A 22,373-nucleotide genomic window follows, 5' to 3' on the forward strand; every position below is an offset into this window, starting at 1 on the left:
AAGGCTGATGTGTTCTTGATTAGTCAGGATGTGAAAGCTTATGTGGGGAAGGCAGGAGAATGGGGTTGAAAGGGAAAATGATCAGCCATGATGAAAAGGTGGAGCAGACTCGATGGGCCACATGGCCTAACTTTTCTCTATCTTATGGTCTTACTTGTTCCACTCCACAGAAAAAAGTGTGATAAGAATTTTTTTAAAAGACTATTTTCAGTGTGAAGTGATCAAAGTGGTCATAATATTGCTAATCTGTAGTGATTAATGTATGGAATTCTGTTCTCCCTGTAAATGGAAACCGAGTGTAGCACACAGTGCATGATATTGTAGCACATGAACGTTGACATCTACTTCTGAACTTCAATCAATTGCGTTGAAATGATGACATCACCAAACAATTTCACCAAAGCCCACCCACCACTGCATGTATTTCTGGCACTCACTCTGCTCCGTCCCAGTTATCAGTTCTTTTAAAGCCATCTTCTTTTCTACACTGCAGCTGATTGTCCACACAAGACCATAAGATATAGGAGCAGAATTGGGCCATTCAGCCCAGTGAGTTTGCTCTGCCATTTGATTATGGCTGATTTATTATCCGTCTCAACCTCATTCTCCAACCTTCTCCCCATAATCTTTGATGCCTTTACTAATCAAAAAACCTATCAAACTCCAAAGTTCAAAATAAATTTACTGTCAAAGTTTTATACGTCACCATATAAAACCCTGAGATTTGTTCCCTTGTGAGCGCACTCAATAAATCTATAGAATAATAACCATAACAGAATTAATGAAAGACCACACCAACTTGGGCATTTCACCAGTGTGCAAAAGACCACAAACTGTGCAAATACAAAAAAAAGTATTCATAATAAATGAATAAGCAAATGAGTAATTAAGTAGTAAATATAGAGAACATAAGATGAAGGGTCCTTGAAAGTCAGCCCATTAGTAATGGGAACAATTCAGTGATGAGGCAAGTGAAGTTATGTGAAGTTATCCCCTTTGGTTCAAGAACCTGATGGTGAGGGGTAGTAACTGTTCCTGAACCTGGTGGTGAGGGGTAGTACTGAACCTGAGGGGTAGTAATTGTTCCTGAACCTGGTGGTGTGTACCACCTTCCTGATGGCACCAGTGAGAAGTGAGCGTGATCTGGGCGGTGCGGATCCCTGATGATGGATGCTGTTGTTTCCCGCGACGGAGTTTCATGTAGATATGTTCAATGGTGGGGAGGGCTTCACCCATGACGGACTGGGCAGTATCCATTTCTTTTTGCAGGATTTTCCATTTAAGGGCATTGGTGTCCACTGTAAATATACCAAATGATTTGGCCTCTACAGCCGTCTGTGGCAATGCATTCTACAGATTCGCTACCCTCTGGCTTAAAGGGTATCTTTCCAAGCTTGTCGAGTGTAGCAACCAAACCCACTTCCACCACCATGCAGATGCTTACTGTAACACACAGAACTGGCTAGAGGAAACCCTGCCTATTGTGGACAGAACGAAGGTGCTTGGCAAAGCCTCCCCCAGTCTGTGTGGGGTCTCACCTGGTAGGGAGGCCACACCGAGGACACCAGGTACATTAGATGACCCTGGCAGACCTGCAGGTGAAGTGTCGCCTCACCTAGAAGGACTGTTTGGGGCCCTGAATGGAGGTGAGGGAGGAGGTGTAGGGGCAGGTGTAGCACTTGTGCCACTTGCAGGAGGGAGATTAGTGGGGAGGGACTAATCAGTGAAATCACAATTGGTGCAAGATGCCCTTCCAGGCCAGTATTACTGAGACCAGTCTCTTTGCAGCAGAATGAGGATATTCAGAAAATAACAATTCAGAGCTCACGTTCACACACACTTGTGGTAAGCAAGCACAGTGATTGTGTGACCACTGGGGACTCGTGGGAGCACTGATTACAAATCTGTTCTTCCTCGTTGACTTGGTGGTGAGGCGGGCTCAGAATCATAGCAGAGTGATAGAAAGCTACAGCACAGAAGCAGGCTCTTCGGCCCATCCAGTCTGTGCTGAATCATTTAAACTGTCTAGTCCCATCGACCTGCACCCAGACCATAGCTCTCCATACCCTTCCCATCCATGTACTTATTCCAACTTCTCTTGAACATTGAAATCAAAATCACATCCACCACTTGCGCGCTGGCAGCTCATTCACACTCTCCCCATTCTCTGAGTGAAGAATTTTTCCCTTAACCATTTCACCTTTCACCTTTAACCCATGACCTCTAGTTACAGTCTCAACTTATTAAAATAAATGATGGGCATTGTAGGCGCCGGTAATCTGGGAACCAGTGATCCAGAACTTCAGTGCTGTGCAGCGTGAGGAGAAAGTAACTAAGAATCTGTGATCCATGACTACAACTGTCCTTCTATTTCTCTGAAATTGTAACAGCCTCTGAGGCAGCTAGTGGCCTCTTGATTATATGAAACTTTTGTTTATTTTTTAAATTTTATTTAGAGGTTCAGCACAGTAACAGGCTCTTCCAGACCAATGAGCCCACACCACCCAGTTTACACCCCCGTGACAATTAACCTTCTAACCTGGGGAAGGCATGGTAATGCAGCAGTTAGCTTACAGTGTGCATGATGTGGGTACAATTCCCACTGCTGTCTGTACGTTCTCCCTGTGACCACATGGGTTCCCTCCGGATGCTCCGGTTTCCTCCCACATTCCAAGAGGTAAATAGGTTAATTGGTCACATGGGCAGCTCAAGCTCATTGGACTAGAATGTAAGTAACCGAGGAGATGACTTGGAAACCACAACAGTCTGTGGCAACGTATTCCACCGATTCACCAGCTCTGGCTAAAGAAATTCCTCCTTAGCTCTGTTGTAAAGGGCCATCCTTCTATGCAGCACGAATTGATTAAGGGAAAGCTACAGGGGAAGTTAATAGCCAACATGTTGCAAGTTATTGGGTACATTTAAAGTGTAGATTGATAGGTTGTTGATTAGTGAGGTTATGGGGAGAAGGCAGGAAGAGGGGGTTGAGGGGTTAATAAATCATGTTGGAATGGCAGAGAAGGCTTGATGGAGCAAGTGGCCTAATTCTGCTCCAATGTCTTATGGTCTAAGAGTCAGGTAGGGGAATTAACACTGCCAAAGTGATGGCTTAGTCATGCATGGGGTGAAGTGCATTTTCCTGTGCTGATCAAATGATTCTATCTTTGTACGAATCGACTGTCAATTGAAGAAACGGTTCAGTGCGTTCTGCAGCAATGCAAGTCCCGCGAGACAATATCAGTCATAGGTGGTGTCACTGAAGATATTCAGAGCGTGTGAGGTTTTTTCCTGAACTCTGCTCGTAAGCCGTGGAACTCAATACCGATATCTACAGTAGTGTGGATGTTGGCGCGACGATATTTCAGCTCAGGGTGTCGGAGCGCAGAGTTCAATTCTGGCCCCTTTGTAAGGGCCCAGAGCCTGTACGTTCTCCCCTCAGAATGAGTTGGTTTTCTCACGGTGCTCCAGTTTCCTCCCACGGTCCAAAAACTTAACGGGTAGATTAATTAGTCATTGTAAAGTATCCCGTGATTAGGCCAGGCTAATCGGGGGTTGCTTAATGTGTGGCTCAAAGGGCCAGAAGGACCTAATGGCACTGTATCTCGATAAATAAATAAAGCTACAAGGGAGGCAAACGATTGACACTTTTAAACATCAATTCACAACCTGTTTATTTAACTTTGCTTTTAACTAATGTCATTTTGTCTTTTTTCATGTTTACACGTTATCCCATTCTAAAGCGCTTTGAACTACATCGTCTGCGTGAGGAGTGCTTTATAAATCAGTTTATTGTTATCATTTCCTTTCTACAGGAGTCAGAGGGGGTAACGTTTAACTACTGGGCACTTTTTGATGGGCATGCAGGAGCTGGTGCTGCCATCGTGGCCTCCAAGCTCCTCCACCACAAGATAGCAGAGCATCTGCAGGAGGTGACCGGCGTGCTGCGCAACACAGCGGTCCTGCCCCCGACCTGCCTCACCGATGAGCCCGAAGTGGTGAGCCACGCAAGGACGTTAACCAGGGCCGCTTCACTGCGTGGCTCAATGGGGACCCCGGGGTCACCAAACAGCCCTCCGACACGCTTCTTTATCGAGAAGAAAATTGCACACGAGGGCTTGGTTATCGGAGCAATTGAAAATGCTTTTAAAGAAATGGTGAGTGGTTTAATGGTGGCCATTTAATATAAGTTTTACAAAGCGCCTTCAATATAGACAACAATTTCCATTGATATTGCTTTGCTGTAAGTCGGGATGAATTTTAACATCCTTTGTATTTTTTGGGTGTAAGAGCCTGGACATCAGATTAATTGGCATAAACACGAGATTCTGCAGATGCTGGAAATCTTGAGCAACGCACATGAAACGCTGGAGGGAGTCAGCAAGTCAGGCAGCTGTTTGGAGGGGACGTTTCGGGTCAGGACACTTCATCAGAACTAAGGCATATTTAATAGGCTTTCTTATCTGGGTTCCTTGAGGTTGTTATAGCCGGGGATGGTAATGGGGACAAACTCCCACTACCTATTAAATGCTCCCAATGCTGTGTGTTTCAAATTGCCTCTGACAACCAAGTCCAGTTCCTGGCCTTCACGTATAGCTTAGCTAGTAAGCCCAGCCAAACCATTTCTGCTGACAGGAGAAGGGGCAAAGGCGGGTTACTGACACCTAAAAACCTTGGGCAGTCGCTTTGGGCAGATGGGGCTCGTCAGCCGTGGTTGGCAGCTCATCTCGGAGAAAGAAAATTCTGATCTCAAACCTCCACTGCCTTGTGGCTTTAAATAGTCAAGGGGAAGGTTGAGTAAATGGGAGTAAACCCTGAGGAAAAATCCAGAGCTGGAGTCACTAAGGTGGTCCTAGATTGAGTTCAACACTGACTGACAACTCCTACCACGCTGCTAGTGCCAGTTTATATCAGTCTCTGCTGTTCCTGTGGATTCATCAGCTACAGTGATGCTAGTTTGTGAACCCTGTAGAATTTTCTCTATTTCCAGAAACATTTGGTTGAAGTTATTGCTGTACAAGGGGGTTACTGAAAGCAAAGGTCTACAAACCTTTTCCAACAAATACATGTAATATTAGATCATTTTTCTCAATAAACAAATGAACAAGTATAATGTTTTTTGTGCTATTTAGTTAATTGGGTTCTCTTTATCTAGTTTTAGGACTTGTGTGATGATCTGATCACATTTTAGGTCGTATTTATGCAGAGATAGAGAAAATTCTACAGAGTTCACAAACTTCCAAGCACCCACTGTACGTGGAGAAGGGGAGCTTGCTGTCCATATCGTACTGCCCTGGCTTATGTATCACGTAGACAGCTGGGACGCAATAACCCTAGAGGCCCAGTAAATTCTCATCTCATTCATGGATTGAACGTAAAGCCAACGTAAATTGAGGAAATTGTATCGGTGATCACGTCCGGGTAACGGGGTGCTTATAAGACCATAAGGTATAGGAGCAGAAGTGAGCCATTCAGCCCATCGAGTCTGGAGGTTAGCCCGTGTATGTCCATGTGCGATTCTGTTTAGCATTTCTAAAGTTCAGCACCATTGAGGACATTCTCAAGAGGCTCCGTCCATTACAAAGGTCCTTCACCAGCTGGGACATGCCTTTTTTTCATCATTATAATCAAGGAGGTAATACAAGGGCCTGAACACCCACACTCAGTGATTCAGACATAGCTCTCCTCCCTCCCCCCCCCCCCCCATAACCCACCCACGTCGTCATTTGGTTTCTGAACAGAATCAGACCAGGTTTATTATCACTGGTTATGTCATGAAACTTGTTGGTTTGCAACAGCAGTACAGTACAATACATCATAAAAATCCATAACTTACAATAAGTAATACATATAAAAATTAAATTAAATACATCGTGCTAAAAGAGCAAAAAAAAAAGTGAGGTAGTGTTCATGAGTTCATTGTCCATTCAGAAATCTGATGGTGGAGGGGAAGAAACTGTTCCTGAAACATTAAGTGTATGTCTTCAAGCTCTGGCACCTCCTCCCTAATTGCACCAAGGAGAAGAGGGCATGTCCTGGGAGTTGGGAGTCCTTAATGATGGATGCCAGCTTTTTGAGGCCTTGCCTTTTGAAGGTGTCCTCGATGCTGGGAAGACTAGTGACCGTGACGGAGCTGGTGGAGTTTACAACTTTCTGCCTCTTTTTCCGATCCTGTGCAGTGGTCCCTCCATACCAGACGGTGAATGCTTTCCACAGTTCATACTTTCAAAAGCACTTTCTCCTGAATAAATGCGGGCTGGTCTGTCTGGAAAGATTGCTTTACTGTTAATTCAAATCTTGCTGGACTTTCTTGTAATCGTGAATGAAATAAATTGATTACAGCCAACTGGGGACCAGTATAAAATGTGGCTCCCGTTCCTCTTTAATGCTATTAATCATCAAGGTATGGTGATTTTGTTCATACCTGAGGCAGTCCTTTTTAAATTCATTACTGAAGCTGTACGTTATGCTAATTCTGATTTATGAATTGAAATTACACCATCTTAAATTGTGAACTCATTTATAAGATTAGTTCACATCAGCCTGTCTCTGTGACTCTGAGTGGGTAAAATTCTGAATATACATCTCATAATTTACTGAAGAGAGAGTAAGAATCCAGAAAATGAATTCTGCTGCTCCAAAACCAGGATTAAGGAAAAGCGCAATCTGGCACGAAGGCCCCATCCCAAATTCCATTGTTGAGAAATGTAACTATTTGTTAAACCAAATGAAACCATCTCTCTTCCTTCAGCAGATTCCTGGTTGCACTTAGCAAGGCTGGAATGTCCACGAAGGTGATGCTGGCCTTAAGACAGGGGAGCAGAATTAGACCACTTGGCCCTTCAAGTTTTCTCTGCCACTCAGTCATGGCTGATTTTTTCTCCCCCTTTAGACTTCATTCTCCTGCCTTCTCCCCATAACCTTTGTCACCCTTATTAATCAAGAACCTATCAAACTCTGTTTTAAATATACCCAATGACTTGGCATCTACAGCCATCTGTGACAATGAATTCACCACCCCCTGGCTGGAGAGATTCTACCTCATCTCTGTTTTAAAGGGATATCCTTCTGTTGTGAGGCTGGACCTTCTAATGCTGAGAGGCCTAGTGTATCAGTGGGTGAAAGGGGATAGGACAGGTGAATGTCTTTGCAAGTAATGCTGCTCATTAAAAGTGGACTTCCCTTACAGCAGCTGCGATGTGGAGTAATTTAAAACCATAGAACCAAACAGGGTACAAAAGATGAGAGTGAGAGTAATGGAATTATGGTTCTAATTGAGCTTTCATTATCTGTGGATTGATGATGAGATGCAAGAATAGCACCAGAACACTCCAAGCACTTATGCAGGGCAAAGATTCATGAATGTGTGGTTGATAATTACCTTGACTTCAGCTCATGGGTAGAAATAGCTTGGCCGTCACCTCCCTGTGCCTTTATTGCCCGACAAGCCCAGTTGTTCCAGTGTTGAGAGGAAGGCAAAATGAGAGACGAGCTATTCTCTGATGAATGTTCTATGAAGAATACTCCATCTCAAATCACACTGTGCTTATCTCCTGTGTATACCTCACCCTGTTAAAACCACTTCTTCATCCGTCCCATTCCTCCTAGTGCTTTCCCCAAGGTATTGTTCTGCTCTTCTTGGACTTTGCACTGTGACTCTTCATTTTCAATGACTTCACTCTATTTGACATTTCTGGTGCTCCCTTATCTAAAGTCAATGTTCTTGTCTTCCCCAATCTTCTCCAGCCATGTAAAAAAAACCTCTTGCCCTTGTTCTAGTCGAGCAATTTAGTCAGAGAAGTACAGCACAGAAACAGGCCCTTTGGCCCATCTAGTTCATGATGAAACCATTTGAACTGCCTACTCCCATCAAATTGCACTGACTGACCCACAGCTCTCCATACCCCTGCCATTCATGTACCTATCCAAACTTCTCTTAAACATTGAAATTGAGCTCGCAGGCACCACTTGTGCTGGCAGATCATTCCACACTCTCGACACTCTGAGTGAAGAAGTTTCCCCTGCTGTTCCCCTTAAACCTTTTACCTTTCACCCTTAACCCATGACCTCTGGTTTTTGTCCCACCCAACCTCAGTGGAAAAAGCCTGCTTGCATCTACCCTATCCTTACCCCTCATAATTTTTTACACCTCTATCAAAAATCCTCTCAATCTTCTGTGTTCTAAAGAATACAGTCCTAACCTATTCAATCATTCCTTGTATCCCAGGTCCTCCAGACCTGGCAACATCCTTATAAATTTTCTCCAACTCTTTCAGTGTTATTTTACATCTTTCCTGTAGGCAGATGACCAAAACTGCAGACAATACTCCAAATTTGACTCCATCAGTTCCCATTACTTCCCTCCTCTCCTGACCTCAATACCTGCCTTCCAATCCTAGGCCAGATGCAGTTTCCTTCAATACCTCATTGGGAATTGAGAAGCCACCTCCACCACAAATTCTACCTCCCTCCCCACGATATCAGGCTGAATCAACACTCTTTAATCAAACCCAGTGCAACTTTCAGAACCCGTAACTTCTATGTTGCTTTTTCCTCAATACTGTCTATATCAGTCCTTTAACCAGTGGTGAATCTGTGGAATTCATTGGCACAGACTGCTTGGAGGCCAAGTCACTGGGTATATTTAAAGCAGAGGTTGATAGGTTCCTGATTTTTAAGGGTGTCAAAGGTCACAGGGAGAAGGCAAGAGAATGAGTTTGAGAGGGAAATGAATCAGCCATGATCGAATGGCAGAGCAGACTTGATGGGCCAAATGGCATCATTCTCTTCCTATGTCTTATGGTGTTACCCTGAGATAAAACCTTAAGATATAGGAACAGAATTAGGCCATCAAGTCTGCTCCACTATTCAATCATTACTAAGTTTTCTTTTCAACCCCATTCTCCAGCCTTTCTCCATAACTCTTAGCCCTCTTACCAGTGAAGGACCTATCAGTATCTGCCTGATATACATCAAATGGCTTGGCTCTACTGCCCTCCACGGCAACAGACTCCCCACCCCTTGGCTGGAGAAATTACTGCTCATCTCAGTGCGAAAGGGACGTCCCTTTATCCTAAGGCTATGCCCTCAGATCCCATTGATATCTGCATTCACATTCGTCACATGATGCCAAATGCCAGAGTATTGATCAGGATGGAAAGAGGCTTCAGGGGGATGGAGAGAAGCTGGATGACTGTCTAACAATATGGCAGATAAAGAAAGTGTGGAAAATTGGGAGGTTATCCGTCTGTAACAAAAAGAAGAGAGCTGATTCTGTTATAAAGGATGAAGGATCAACTTAATTTGCCATATATAGTTACATGTATTAGGAATTTGCTGTGGTGTGTTGGCATGACCTGCAACAGAAAACAACAACATTCAACAGTCGTAAAGAATTATAGAAAACAAAGTTAGGGGTTAAAGTACAGATATTGAATAAACTGCGCACAAATACATATATACCAGCATGTACTTGCATTGTAAACAGCATTATAAAAAGTGGTTTAAAGTGTTTACAGTGCAATGATTGGGGGGGACGACAGGAAGGTGAGGGCTAACTAGAATGGTTGATCAGACTAACTCTCTGAGGAAAGAAACTTTTAAGATGGTGTGCAGTTTTTGTTTTGATAGCTCTGTAGCATTTTCTGGAAAGGAGCTTTTGGAAAAAGCAGTTTGCAAGGTTAGAAGTGTCCATAATGATTTTTTTTGCAGCCTACTTCTTTATCCTGGACACATACAAGTCCTGCAGTGATGGTAGACTGCAGACAGTGGCCTTTTCTACTGACCTGACAGTTTACTGTATTTTTCTTGTATTGTGAGAAGATGCTGCACCAAACTAGGCAGTAACGGGTGATATGACGATGCTCTCTATGATGGTAGTGTAGAATTGACCTGTATGTTCTGGGGAAGATGGAATTTTAAAGTCGCAGGAAGTACATCCTCAACCAAGCCTTTTTGTTAATGAAGAAGGTATGGTTCTCCCACATGGATCGAAATTGAAATTTGACGTTCAAAGGACAATGCTATCCTTGTATGCAGGTCACTGAAAGGTAACGTGCATGTGCACCAGGCAATCAGGAAAGCACATTTTCTTAATTGCAGGAGGATCTGGACAAAGTGTAGGCAGAAGGGATTAGATTAATTAGGTGCTTCATTAGTTTGGCACAACTTCATGGACCAAAGGAAATGTCCCTGTGTTGTACTGTTTTATCTTTTATATTCTGGGAAGCTCTGGGTCGTTTAGCCTTTCAGTCTCGATGGAGAGTAGAAATCAACTTGCAAAGAGTAATTTAACAGATTATAGAAAGTTCTCTTTCCTCAATAAAAGAATGAGAATCAAAACCTAGCATTGAGTCGAGATGCAAAAAAATTTAAGGTACAGGCAGCAGAGTTCATTGGGTATTTATACCACAGGGGAAAATGCTTAAAATACAGAATCATTGAAGTTGATCACAAAGAATATGCCAAGAAGTTAATGATCTGGATAAAATTACACACTGAAGGCTGAAGCAAGCAAATGAGTGACCTTTCATGCCTTGCATGCTTGTGTTTGATAAACTGCAATGATACATCTACCCTCAACACCACAAGTAGTTTATGGTCCGTTATTTGAACCAATTTTCATGATTTTTGTTGTGTAATTAAACATTAAGGCAATAGTAACGTCATTATTTAGCAATACTAACTCTATAGCCCCTGGGTTACAATTTGGCTATTAAGAGATGATAAATTGTGCACAGGATCAGCACGTTTCCTTATTAAACTTCTAATGTTTGAACGTAGAACAGTGCCGCACTGAACAGAAACACAGGAGATTCGCAGATGTTGGAAATCCAGAGCAACACGCACAAAATGCTGGAGGTACTCAGCAGGTCAGGCAGCTTCTATGGAGAGGACACTGGCGTTTCGGGCTGAGTCCTGATGGAGGGTCTTGGCTTAAAACATTGACTGTTTATTGCTTCAGAATTTTGTGTGTTACTACAGCACTGAACAGGACATTTTGCCCATGATGTTGTGTCAATCTTTTTGCCAATTTGTACTAAATGTCCTTCTCCTGTGCATCATCTATATCCCTTCATTGTCTTCATATTCATGTGTCTATCCAAAAGTCTCTTAAACTTCACCAAACTGCCTGCTTCTACTACTACGTCTGGTAACCCACTCAAGCGCCTATCGTTCTCTGTGTTTGAATGAAAAAACCCGGCCCTATGTCATCTTTAAACTCCACCCCCACCCCCAATCTTAAAAGCACATCCTGCGGAATTTGACTTTTCTCACTGGGGGAAAGGTTGTGACTGCCTACCCTATCTATATCTGTCATGGTGTTTGGTGGACAGATGGATAAAGACATAGAAATTTGGCTTTACCAGCCATTTATTGGATTTTATCAGCAGCTGCATCCATTTCCTACCCATACTATTGAAGTCAATGGAATGCACCCCTTCTTCTCACATGTCCATTACATCCCTCTGGTGCTGCCCCCCTTCCCTTTCTCGTACAGTCCTATCAGGTTTCTCCTTCTTCAGCCATTTACCTCTTTCACTTATCACCTCTCAGCTTCTTATTCCATCACCCTCCCCCACTTAACTATCTTCCCTCTCACCTGCCATAAAGTCTTGGTCATAGAGCACTACATACAGAAGCAAACCCTTCAACCCATCTAGTCCACGCTGAACTGTTATTTTGCCTTGTCCCACTGACTCTCACCTGGTTCATTGCCCTCCATACCCCTCGCATTTGTGTACTTATACAAATTTCCCCTAAACGTTGAAATCGAACCCGAATCCACCACTTCTGCCGGCAGCTCATTCCACACTCAAACCACCCTCTGAGCGAAGAAATTCCCCCTCAGGTTCCCTTTAAACCTTTCACCTTTCACCCTTAATCTGTGACCTCTATCTCTACATGACCCCTTTAGTCATTTTGCCAAAAAAAAAATTACTTTTATTTTGTTCTAATTATTTCGCCTGCAGCTGGTATTCCTTCCCCTCCCTCACCACCTTATTCTGGCTTCTTCCCCCTTCCTTTCTAGTCCTCATGAAGGGTCGTGACAGTTTATTCCTCTCCATAGATGTGCCTGAGCTGCTGAGTTCCTCCAGCGTTTTGTGTGGGTTGCTATGGAGTACAGTAAATGGGCCTGCCTTGGAAAGTGCATTGGATGTTTGCACCCAGCTTCATAAACTTTAGTCCTCTTAGACAATGCCTCGAGTTCTTATGGGTCCTGAATAACGCTGTTTATGTCTCTATCTTGCTGTGTTTGCAGGACATCCAAATCGAACGAGAGCGAAGCGTGTACAATATCTCGGGTGGCTGCACTTCCTTAGTTGTGGTGTTTCTGATGGGGAAGCTTTATGTTGCCAACGCTGGGGATAGCAGGTAAGATTGCTCTGACCACTAAGAGTAAGTCTGAGGTGGGCATTTCGTGCAAAGACCATATTACCCACTAAAGGCTGTACATTGTATCACACTTGTGACCTGGCTGAGGGTAACCTCGCCCCTGAAGCAGAAGTTATGTTCTCCTGAGATTTGAGCAGAACAGTCTCTCCAACGTTTCGATGTAGTATAAGGGAGTGCGGACAACTTTTGGTGGCGCTATCTTTCCAGTGAACCCTCATGGGTGGCGTGGTAGCCCAGAGGTTAGCACATTCGCTTTACGGTGCCTGCGATCAGTGTTCGATTCCTGCTGCTGTCGGTAAGGAGTTTCTACATTCTCCCCTTGACCTCCGGATTTTCTCCCACGTTCCAGAGATGTACACTTAGGGCCAGTAATTTGTGGGATTGCCATTTTAGCTCCAGGGTGCTGTCCCCGTGTTCATCGTTGATTCAAAGCAACCCATCACTGTATGTTTCAATGCACATGTGACAAATAAGGGTCATCTCTCTTTACTCCCTAATCAACATCCAATCTACTTCTAGCCCCACCAATGGATGTTAAAAAAAATCTCAAGTCTCTCAATTGAATTAGGATGGGAGAATTATTCCTCGTGTCCTGGTCAATGTTATCTCTCACTCATCATTAGTAAAAATGATCGTATGGTCTGCAACTGTTCATGGCAGATTATGGTGTATGAATTTAGCTGCTAAGTTTCTCACATTACAACAGGGACTGTACTTCAGAAGTACTTTGCTGACCGCAAATGCATTGGAGCAATCTGAAAGGATATGTAAGGTTTTAGAAGAATATGAGCAGCAGGAGTAGGTCTTGAAGCCTGCACCATCGTTCATTAAAGAGTAGACCTTTGAGTCTTTTCCGTTGTTCATCAAGATCATGGCTGATCTTCTACTCCAGCTCCACTTTCCTGCATAGTTTCCAAATCCCTGGGTTCCCTCAGTGTCTATCAACCACACAAGAGATTCTGCAAATGGTAGGGTAGAGCTGCACTGCCTCAAATGAAGAACTTCCTCATTATTTAGATTAGATGTTTTAGAGCCCTCGTTTGTTGTCATTTAGAAATGCATGCGTGCATTAACAAATGATACAATGTTCCTCCAGAGTGATATCACAAAAAAAAGGACAAACCAAAGACTAACACTGACAAGACCACATAATTATAACATATAGTTACAGCAGTGCAAAGCAATACCATAATTTGATAAAGAGCACACCATGGGAACAGTTTAAAAAAAAAAGTCTCGAAGTTCCGATCGACTCCCGATAGTCCCCAATAGCAGGAGGCAGAAGGGAGAAACTCTCTCTGCCATAAACCTCCAGGCACCGACAACTGTCGATGCATTGGAAGCACCTGACCATAGCCGACTCTGAGTCCGTCCAGAAACTTCGAGCCTCCGACCAGCCCTTCCGACACCGAGCACCATCTCTGCCGAGCACTTTGACCCCGCCCTGGCCGCCGAGCAACAAGCAAAACTGAGGATTCGGGGCCTTCCCCTCCGGACATTCTGGATCACACAGTAACAGTGGCAGCAAAAAAGGTGTTTCAGAAGTTTCTCCAGATGTTCCTCCGTTCTCTCACGGCTGTCTCCATCAAATCAGGATTGTGCACGGCACCCTACTTGACAGATTACAGATACCATTCACCGGAGTGGCCGCGCAAGTGGCCTGCCCTCCTTTATTCTAAGACTGTACCTCCTGGTTGTACATTTTCCAATGAGTGAAACATCCAATCTACTGATCCTCGTAAGAACTTTGTCAATTTCAATGAAGTCACATGGTCTGAAATGTTAATCTACTTATTCCCTTTAGTTTAGCTTTCCCATTTGGATTTGAACGGATAAATGTTATAATGCTGGTTTTTGCCTACCCTACCAGTCCTGTAAACTGATGGAATTGGTTTACACCCTTTCCAATATTTCTATATTTAGAGATTGTATTAACTTTTTTATTTTTCACATGCCCATTGAAGCATGCAGTGAAATGCATTATTTGCATTAACAATACAGGCCAAATATGTGCTGGGGCAGCCCACAAGTGTCGCCAAGTTTCCATGGCAACATAGCACGTCCACAACTTACTAACCCTAACTAGACAGTCTTTGTGGAATGTGGGAGGAAACTGGAACACTCAGGGGAAACCCACACAGTCACAGGGAGAGTGTAGTCTCAGGGGACCAATGAATTCCACGCGGTCACGGGGATGGCGTACAAATTCCTCACAGACAGCGGCGGGAATTGAGCCTCGATCTACTGATTGCTGTTGCCGCAAAGCATTACACTAGCCACTATGTTACCATGTCACCACATTTGTTGACTTCAGTGATTGGGCGTAAAATCACTTTTCCACCTAAATGTGGCAATTTGGGAGAATGGGTGACTATTGTTTTGTGTTTTTCTATATTCTATAGTCATGGATTCCCCAGGAAGTAATTACACAAGAAACAAAAGACAACATTAAAGAAGTTATAAAGAACTGAGTTAGATCTTCAACTGTCCTTATCTGCTGCTATTTCACACCAAATATCTGACGTTTAATTTTTGACTTTTAGACACACTATCAATATCCTCCCCTTGTATGTATCATAGTTCAGAATTTTAGTTGTGTTTTGAAAAACATATCACTATTTTTATTTACCATATCAGTTTAGACCTGCTTGTAGATGCTGGGGTTAATATTAACTTTGCACAATGAAGAAAGACGAGAGTGATAAGCTGACAGGTTGTTTTACTGTTTTTATTAAAGTCAAAGGCAGAGGTATAAAATGGGCAGCAACTCCCCATCTCTTATTTTACACTGCACACAGAGTAAGCATGACCCCCCAGTGTGTGCAGAAGTTCAATAAATCTAGTGAATTTGTTGCCTAGATAAATTTCATTACTTTAAATGTCAGCTCTTGGCTTAATTATTTATAGTGGCAATGAATTGTGACTCTGTAAACAGGAGGGGTTTGTCAAAGCCTTTCCTGTGCCCGATAATGACATCTTTGCATCTGTGAGTAACTTGGTGTGAATTATATTGTACTACCTCTTCCCTCTTGCTTTAATGTCAACTTAACGGCACAAGTACATAAATTATTGGTTTAAGGAATGATTTTATATTTGCAGAGCTCTGTGTAGCTTGCATCCCAGAAGCAAGAGGTTATGAAAAGGCAGTTCTGTGACTGTCAGGGGATGTCTTGCTGTGTGAACCGTTGGAATGCAGCTTTAATGGGGAATCTCTTTAAACTGCAACTCGAGACTAATGGTGTAGTCATGCTTAATAGCATTATTTACAGTCCAGTTTCGAGGTCTGGGTGGAAAAAAAACTGGTAAAAGAGTTCTGTGAATGATACTAACTGTTAACTCTTGGTAGGTACATTTGAATCCACTCCACCATTTTAATGCGCTACTGTTCTTGGGCTTCATTCCATTCTCCTACCTTTTTCCCCAACCTTGACAACCCTACTGCAATTCTTTGAGGAAATTTCAAGGAGGGTAGACAAAGGAGATGCAGTAGACGTGGTGTACTTGGATTTTCAGAAGGCCTTTGACAAGGTACCGCACATGAGGCTGCTTAGCAAGATAAGAGCCCATGGAATTACAGGGGAGTTACTAGCATGGATGGAGCATTCACTTGTCAGCAGAAAACAGAGAGTGGGAATAAAGGGATCCTATTCTGGCTGGCTGCCGGTTACCAGTAGAGTTCCACAGGGGTCGGTGTTGGGACCGCTGCTTTTGACGATGTATGTCAATGATTTGGACTACAGTATTAAGGGATTTGTGGCTAAATTTGCCAATGATACTAAGGTGAAGAGTGGGTAGTGTTGAGGAAACAGAGGGTCTGCAGAGACACTTAGATAGTTTAGGGGAATGGGCAAAGAAGTGGCAAATGAAATACAGTGTTGGAAAGTGTATGGTCTTGCACTTTGGTGGAAGAAATAAATGGGCAGACTATTATTTAGATGGGGAGGAAATTCAAAATGCAGAGATGCAAAGGGACTTGGGAGTCCTTGTGCAAAATATCCTAAAGGTTAACTTCCAGGTTGAGTCAGTTGTGAAGAAGGCGAATGCAACATTGGCATTCAATTCTAGAGGTATAGAATGTAAGAGCCGGGATGTGATGTTGAGGCTGTATAAGGACTCTTGAGACCACACTTGGAGTATTGTGTGCAGTTTTGGGCTCCTTATTTTAGAAAGGATATACTGACATTGGAGAGGGTTCAGAGAAGATTCACGAGAATGATTCCAGGAATGAGAGGGTTACCGTGTGAGAAATGTCTGGCAGCTCTTCCCTGGAGTTCAGGAGAATGAGGGGGGATCTCATAGAAACATTCCAAATGTTAAAAGGCCTGAACAGATTAGATATGGCAAAGTTATTTCCCATGATAGGGGATTCTAGGACAAGAGGGCATGACTTCAGTATTGAAGGACGTCCTTTTAGAACTGAGATGCAGAGAAATTACTTTAGTCAGAGGGTGGTAAATCTGTGGAATTTGTTACCACAAGCAGCTGTAGAGGCCAAATCATTGGGTGTATTTAAGGAAGAAATAGATAGGTTCTTGATTAGCCAGGGCATCAAAGGGTATGGGGTGAAAGCAGGAGAGTGGGGATGACTGGATGAAGTGGATCAACCCATGATTGAATAGCGGAGCAGATTCAATGGGCCAAATGGCCTACTTCTGCTCCTAAATCTTATGGTCTTATTGCCTTGAAGAAAGTTGATTCTTGACATAAGAAATTCTTTGTACTCTCATTGGTACACAAAGTCATCTACTAATAATAAGCTGTGTCCAAAGTGAATGGACCTTACTTACCTGATTTACAATAAGTTTTACCCAATTACTTAATTAATATTTCTTTGTAATAAAGTGCTTCCCATGACAGCTTACAATGACGCCTGTGTTTGTGTGGTGTACAGATTGAGATATGTGACTTTAAATTAGTAAATATTACTGTCACACGTACTGAGATACAGTAAAAAGCTTTGTCTGCCATCCAAACAGGTCATTTCATCACATCAGTGTCTTGAGGTTGTTCAAGGGAAAGCAATAACAGAATGCAGAATAAAGTGTCACAGAGAAAGTGCAGGTGGACAACAGGATACAAGATCGTAATTCAGGCTTCTGTATCTTCTGTCTGATGGGAGGGGAAGAGAAGAGAGAATGACTTTCTATTCTCAACATTTGAACTGTTAATTCGGTGAATAGTTGAGGCCCCAATACAGATCCTGTGAAACATCTCTTGACATAACCTGCTAATTTGAGTGCGTGTCTTCACTCTGTAACCTCAGCTGCTCAGTGAATCTTTGGATCAGGTCTTTAAATTTTCCTTTCATTCCCAAGCTTAAACTTTAGCCAGCAGTCTCCTATGAGTGACTTTATGGAGTGTTTTATGGGATTCATAATAATTGCATCCAAAAACATTCCACTACTGGTGACTTTGCTGACCGCTTCGAAAAATTAATTCAGCCTTGTCACCTTTGGTCTACCCCATGTTCTCTGAGGTGCTTTGTCAGCAAACACATGAATGTTTCCACTAATTTGTGAATATTCAGGTTCACAGTCAAGATAAGTTGACAGAGACAGTGTGCAGACATGGTGCAGTCACCTAGGCTGAACACAGCCCTTGAAAGTCTAACTCTTGTACAAACTTTCTGTTCAAGCCTGGGAACCAAGGTCACTGAGCAGACCATCACATTGTAAAGATACATTAAAAGGACTCAAGGACAGCACTTACTATTGGACAGTTATTTTACTAATTCTCAAGTATTATTGGCCTTTAACGGGTAGATTTAATTGGTTATTAACGCCTGAAATATGTATTATGGTTGTTACTTAAATACACAAACGATGGGATTCAGGAGTACACAATGTTTCTATTGGATTGATAGTTGTATACAACTGGTCAATTTCTGTATAAGAAAGGCATTTCTTTGTTCAAACTTCAGAACAGTGTGGGTGACGGGGGCTGGGGCTGTTCTCCTTGTGCACAAGTAAAAGTGTGATTGAGTGTGAGTTGTCAGAGTCCATTTAATCGGCAATGACAATACTTGGTCAGTTTTAGTATTGAATTATAAATGAATGAGAACAATTTATTCACACCTGTAAGCCCGAAAGTTCAAAGCCTAATTGTAGGAAATGTACAACATTCTTTTAGGGTATGGATATCATTGGAAAGGGCGTTGCTAACTGGCTCTGCCAAGATGGTGGTGAGCCATCTTCTTGCGACAGGCCTGGTGAAGAAACCTCACAATGCCATTGAGAAAAATGATCCAATAAAGTCGACTTTATTGTCATCTGCACAATATATGCACACACAGTTCAGCAGCTTCACAGGCACATAGCATCATATAAGCAGCATTCACAAGAAAACTATAAATTAAACATGAATTATATGAATTTTACAAGAAAAACCACATTCAGAATAAAAATGTCCAATTTTGCTAAATAATCAGTGGGTTCGAAGTACATTTTATTATCAAAGTATGTATACAATATACTGTTGCTAAACTGTAGTGATTAGGATTTTGCCAGTTGGTTCAGTAACGCAATTGGTTGAATAGAAGCACTGTTCTCTCTAAGCCGCATGGGTGCGCGGCCCTGCAGTAACTGAAATGCCACCGCGCACATAGTCTTTGTTACTGCACAGCTGGAATGTTCTTTTATATAATGTTAATATAATTTTGAAATTATGCTAATATAAATTAGAAATCTGTTAATATAATTGCAAAATTTCCTGTTATTAATTGTGTTAATGAATAGAATCCATAAATTTTCTAAATAACAAACGTACCAAAACCTTTACTTTAAAGCATTTTAGAACTTCAATATACTTACATTGTCAGTATTTTAAGTTCCAACACTGTTACAAATTGTAACAATAAACACAGAATGGATGTCGGTAGCTCATTGTTAATAAACTGCTGGCCCATTGAATGCCAACGCTGTCTAGTCCAAACGTTTTATTTTTGCTATTGTGCTCGTCAGTTGTTTTGACTGCCTGACATCATTTACTTGTGTTTTGAGTTTTGAGTTGTGGTTTGTAGTTATTTGATATAAAAAAAATTACATAAAAACGACATTTAAAGTACCTTACAATTTTCAGGTCGTGTAAAAAATTTCCTGCTCAAAGCCTTGATTGGTCTGCACAGCTATATATTAAAAAAATTAGAGTGACTGTTGAATAGAAGTAGCTGTTCTTGAACATGGTGGGCTAGGACTTCAGGCTTCTGTACTTCCTACCCGATGGTGAAACTGCATGAAGTTGGCATGGTCTGGATGGTGGAGATCTTTGATAGACATTGTCTTCCTGAGGCAATGCCTCCTGTAGATGGTGGAGCAGGATATGCCTGTGATCTGTCCACTGCTCTCTGTAGCTTCTTGCATCCCGTGCAGACAAAATTTTCAGCAGGTCACTGTGATTTGGAAAGCATTGAGCAATGAGGTGCCGAGGAGATCTGTATGAATGGGCAGGGCGGTAGGGGAGGCAAGCCATACTTCAAGTATACATTGTAAAATCTCAGTTTTCACTCTTTCTCCCTTCAGTTCCAAAAATGGCAATTACGGCTTGGGGCATCGGAGTTTGGAGTTCAACTCCGGCATCCTCTGTGAGGAGTCTCTGTACACACTGTCCATAGAATGTGTTAGTTTTCCTGGGTGCTCTGGTTTCCCCCCACAGCCCACAGTCATTGTAAATTGTCCCGTGATTAGGTTAGGGTTAAGTTGGAGATGGCAGGCTTTGCTGGGACAGCATGGCTCGAGGGGCCGAAAGGACCTACTCTGGCGCTGTATCGTTAAATAAACTTGGGCAGCAATACGAGTACAGAAGAGCCACGAAGGATTGTTGCAGCTCTATAAAACTCCAGTTCGACCACACCTAGAATACTGTGTACAGCTCTGGTCGCCTTATTATAGGAAGGACATGGAAGCTTTAGAGAGGATACAGAGAAAGTTTTGCAGGAGATTGAGGGCGAGCCTTATGAAGATGAGCTGAGCAAGCTAAGGCTCTTTGCTGTGGAGTGAAGGAGGATGAGAGGCAACTTGATAGAGGTGTATATGATGATAAAAGATATAGCAACACTCACAACACACTGGAGGAACTCAGCAGGTCGGGCAGCATCCGTGGAAATGATCAGTCAACGTTGACTGATCATTTCCACGGATGCTGCCTGACCTACTGAGTTCCTCCAGCGTGTTGTGAGCGTTGCTTTGACCCCAGCATCCTTCAGTGTATTTTGTGATAAAAGACATAGATAGAGTGGACAGCTGGAGACTTTTCCAATTGGCTAATACAAAGAGTTTTAAAGTGATTGGCGGTAAGCATAGTCGGGGGTTGGGAATATCAGAGGTAAGGTTTTTACGCAGAGAATAGTGGGTACATGGAACACGCTGCCAGAGGCAAATCAAATCAAAAACAACAGAAAATCTGCAAATGCTGGGAATCTGAGCAACACACACAAATCCAATCAAGTTTGATTATCATTCGACCCATGCATGGATACAGCCAAATGAGACGCTGTTCCTCTGGGGCCAAGGTGCAAAATTATGCACATGCATTCAAAGTGATGAGGAATAAAATAAAAGAACATACTCATAAGAAAACACATTTTTAGTCCAAGTCCCTGAGTGACGCCCCACAAATTGATGGTTCCTGGCAGTCCAGCTTGTAAATCCACCGATCCTGCACTTGAGAGCAGCACTGACAGGAGAGGCCACCCTCATCCAGCCCAGACGCCAAGTTACAATGCAAGCCTGAGGATTGAGGCCTGGTCTTTCGTTGCTACGAACGAGGTGACACTGCTGCCTCGCCGCCTGTGTCAGCACAAACGAGGGAAGCAGGTCTGCAGCAATCAATAGCCAATAAGGTCTTGCAATCGTAAAAGAAATGTCCAAGATAATCACTCACAGTTTCACTGCACACCACCTCCGCATCAGCTCGAAGGCACCGACACTCATGCCTCCACATAACACGCAGCAGCATGGTCTGCACCAAGGTCGACTCTTCCAAACACAATCCGGCTTCTCCTGCAGCTGGATGGCCCATCTAGAATCCCCAGGCCTGACAGCTTGTCTCGGAATCCCCCGGCCCGACAGCCCTTTTCAACTTCTCTGACCCACCAGCCGGCTCTTACAACACCTTGGCCAGCTACTCCAAACAATGAGCAGCTTACTGATGTGGTGGACCTGCTGTACACATAGTTATTGGAGTCAAGAATAGTCTTACTGTGTACAGAAAAACATTTAACAAGTAAAAGAAGGCATCTTTAGTTGGCCCCGGAGAGGCCACTGTGCATATATTTGCCACCATCTTACCAGAAAGATACATTAGGGACACTTAAGAATTACTAGGTAGACATGTTTCATGAAAGAAAAATAGAAGGCTATGCTGGAGGGAATGATTAGGTTGATCTGAGAGTAGGTTAGGAGGTTGGCACATCATGGGTTGTATGGCCTGTACTGTTCTGTGTTCTAATATATTTTTAAATTGGGACAGTATGTGACTTGAAGTGATGGACTGCAAGTGAGAATGTTCTGATGTGCCATCTCGCACTTTTCCTCCTCAATGGTAGAGTTTGCAGACTATTGGAAGAGCTTTACTGAGTATCTACAGGATGCTTTGCAGTCACGGTGGAGGGAGTGGCTGTTTTGGGTGCGGGGGCATGCGCCAATCAAACAGGTTGCCTTATTCTGGTAATACGGAGCCTTTTGAGTAACGCTGGAGCTGCTCTCATCCAATGGAGAGTAATGGAACTGCAACATAGCGTAACACTCAACAATGTGAGTGATCGGAGTTCATTTCCTGCCGCTATCTTTCATTCTCCCCATGACCACATGGGTTTCCGCCGCTTTTCAAAGACGTACAAATTAGGGTTAGTAAGTTGTGAGCATGCTACGTTGGTGCCAGAAGCACAGCAACCCTTGCGAGCTGCCACAGCGCACCCTTGGATTGTGTTGGTCATTGACACAAACAGCACCTTTCATTGTGACAAATAAAGCTAATCCTTATCT

At 43.0% G+C, this 22,373-nt stretch overlaps 1 protein-coding gene across 1 annotated transcript in view; it reads left to right on the forward strand.

The window, feature by feature from the left end:
- Positions 1 to 22,373, forward strand: part of ppm1h (protein phosphatase, Mg2+/Mn2+ dependent, 1H) — a 234,228-nt gene that overhangs the window by 109,567 nt on the left and 102,288 nt on the right. The window contains exons 3-4 of the mRNA XM_063058479.1: positions 3,813 to 4,154; positions 12,260 to 12,372. Of these exons, the coding sequence (XP_062914549.1) occupies positions 3,813 to 4,154; positions 12,260 to 12,372 (455 nt within the window). The remainder of the gene's footprint in view (positions 1 to 3,812; positions 4,155 to 12,259; positions 12,373 to 22,373) is intronic.

Source organism: Mobula hypostoma, chromosome 9, assembly GCF_963921235.1.
Source record: "Mobula hypostoma chromosome 9, sMobHyp1.1, whole genome shotgun sequence".
NCBI classification, from domain to species: domain Eukaryota; kingdom Metazoa; phylum Chordata; class Chondrichthyes; order Myliobatiformes; family Myliobatidae; genus Mobula; species Mobula hypostoma.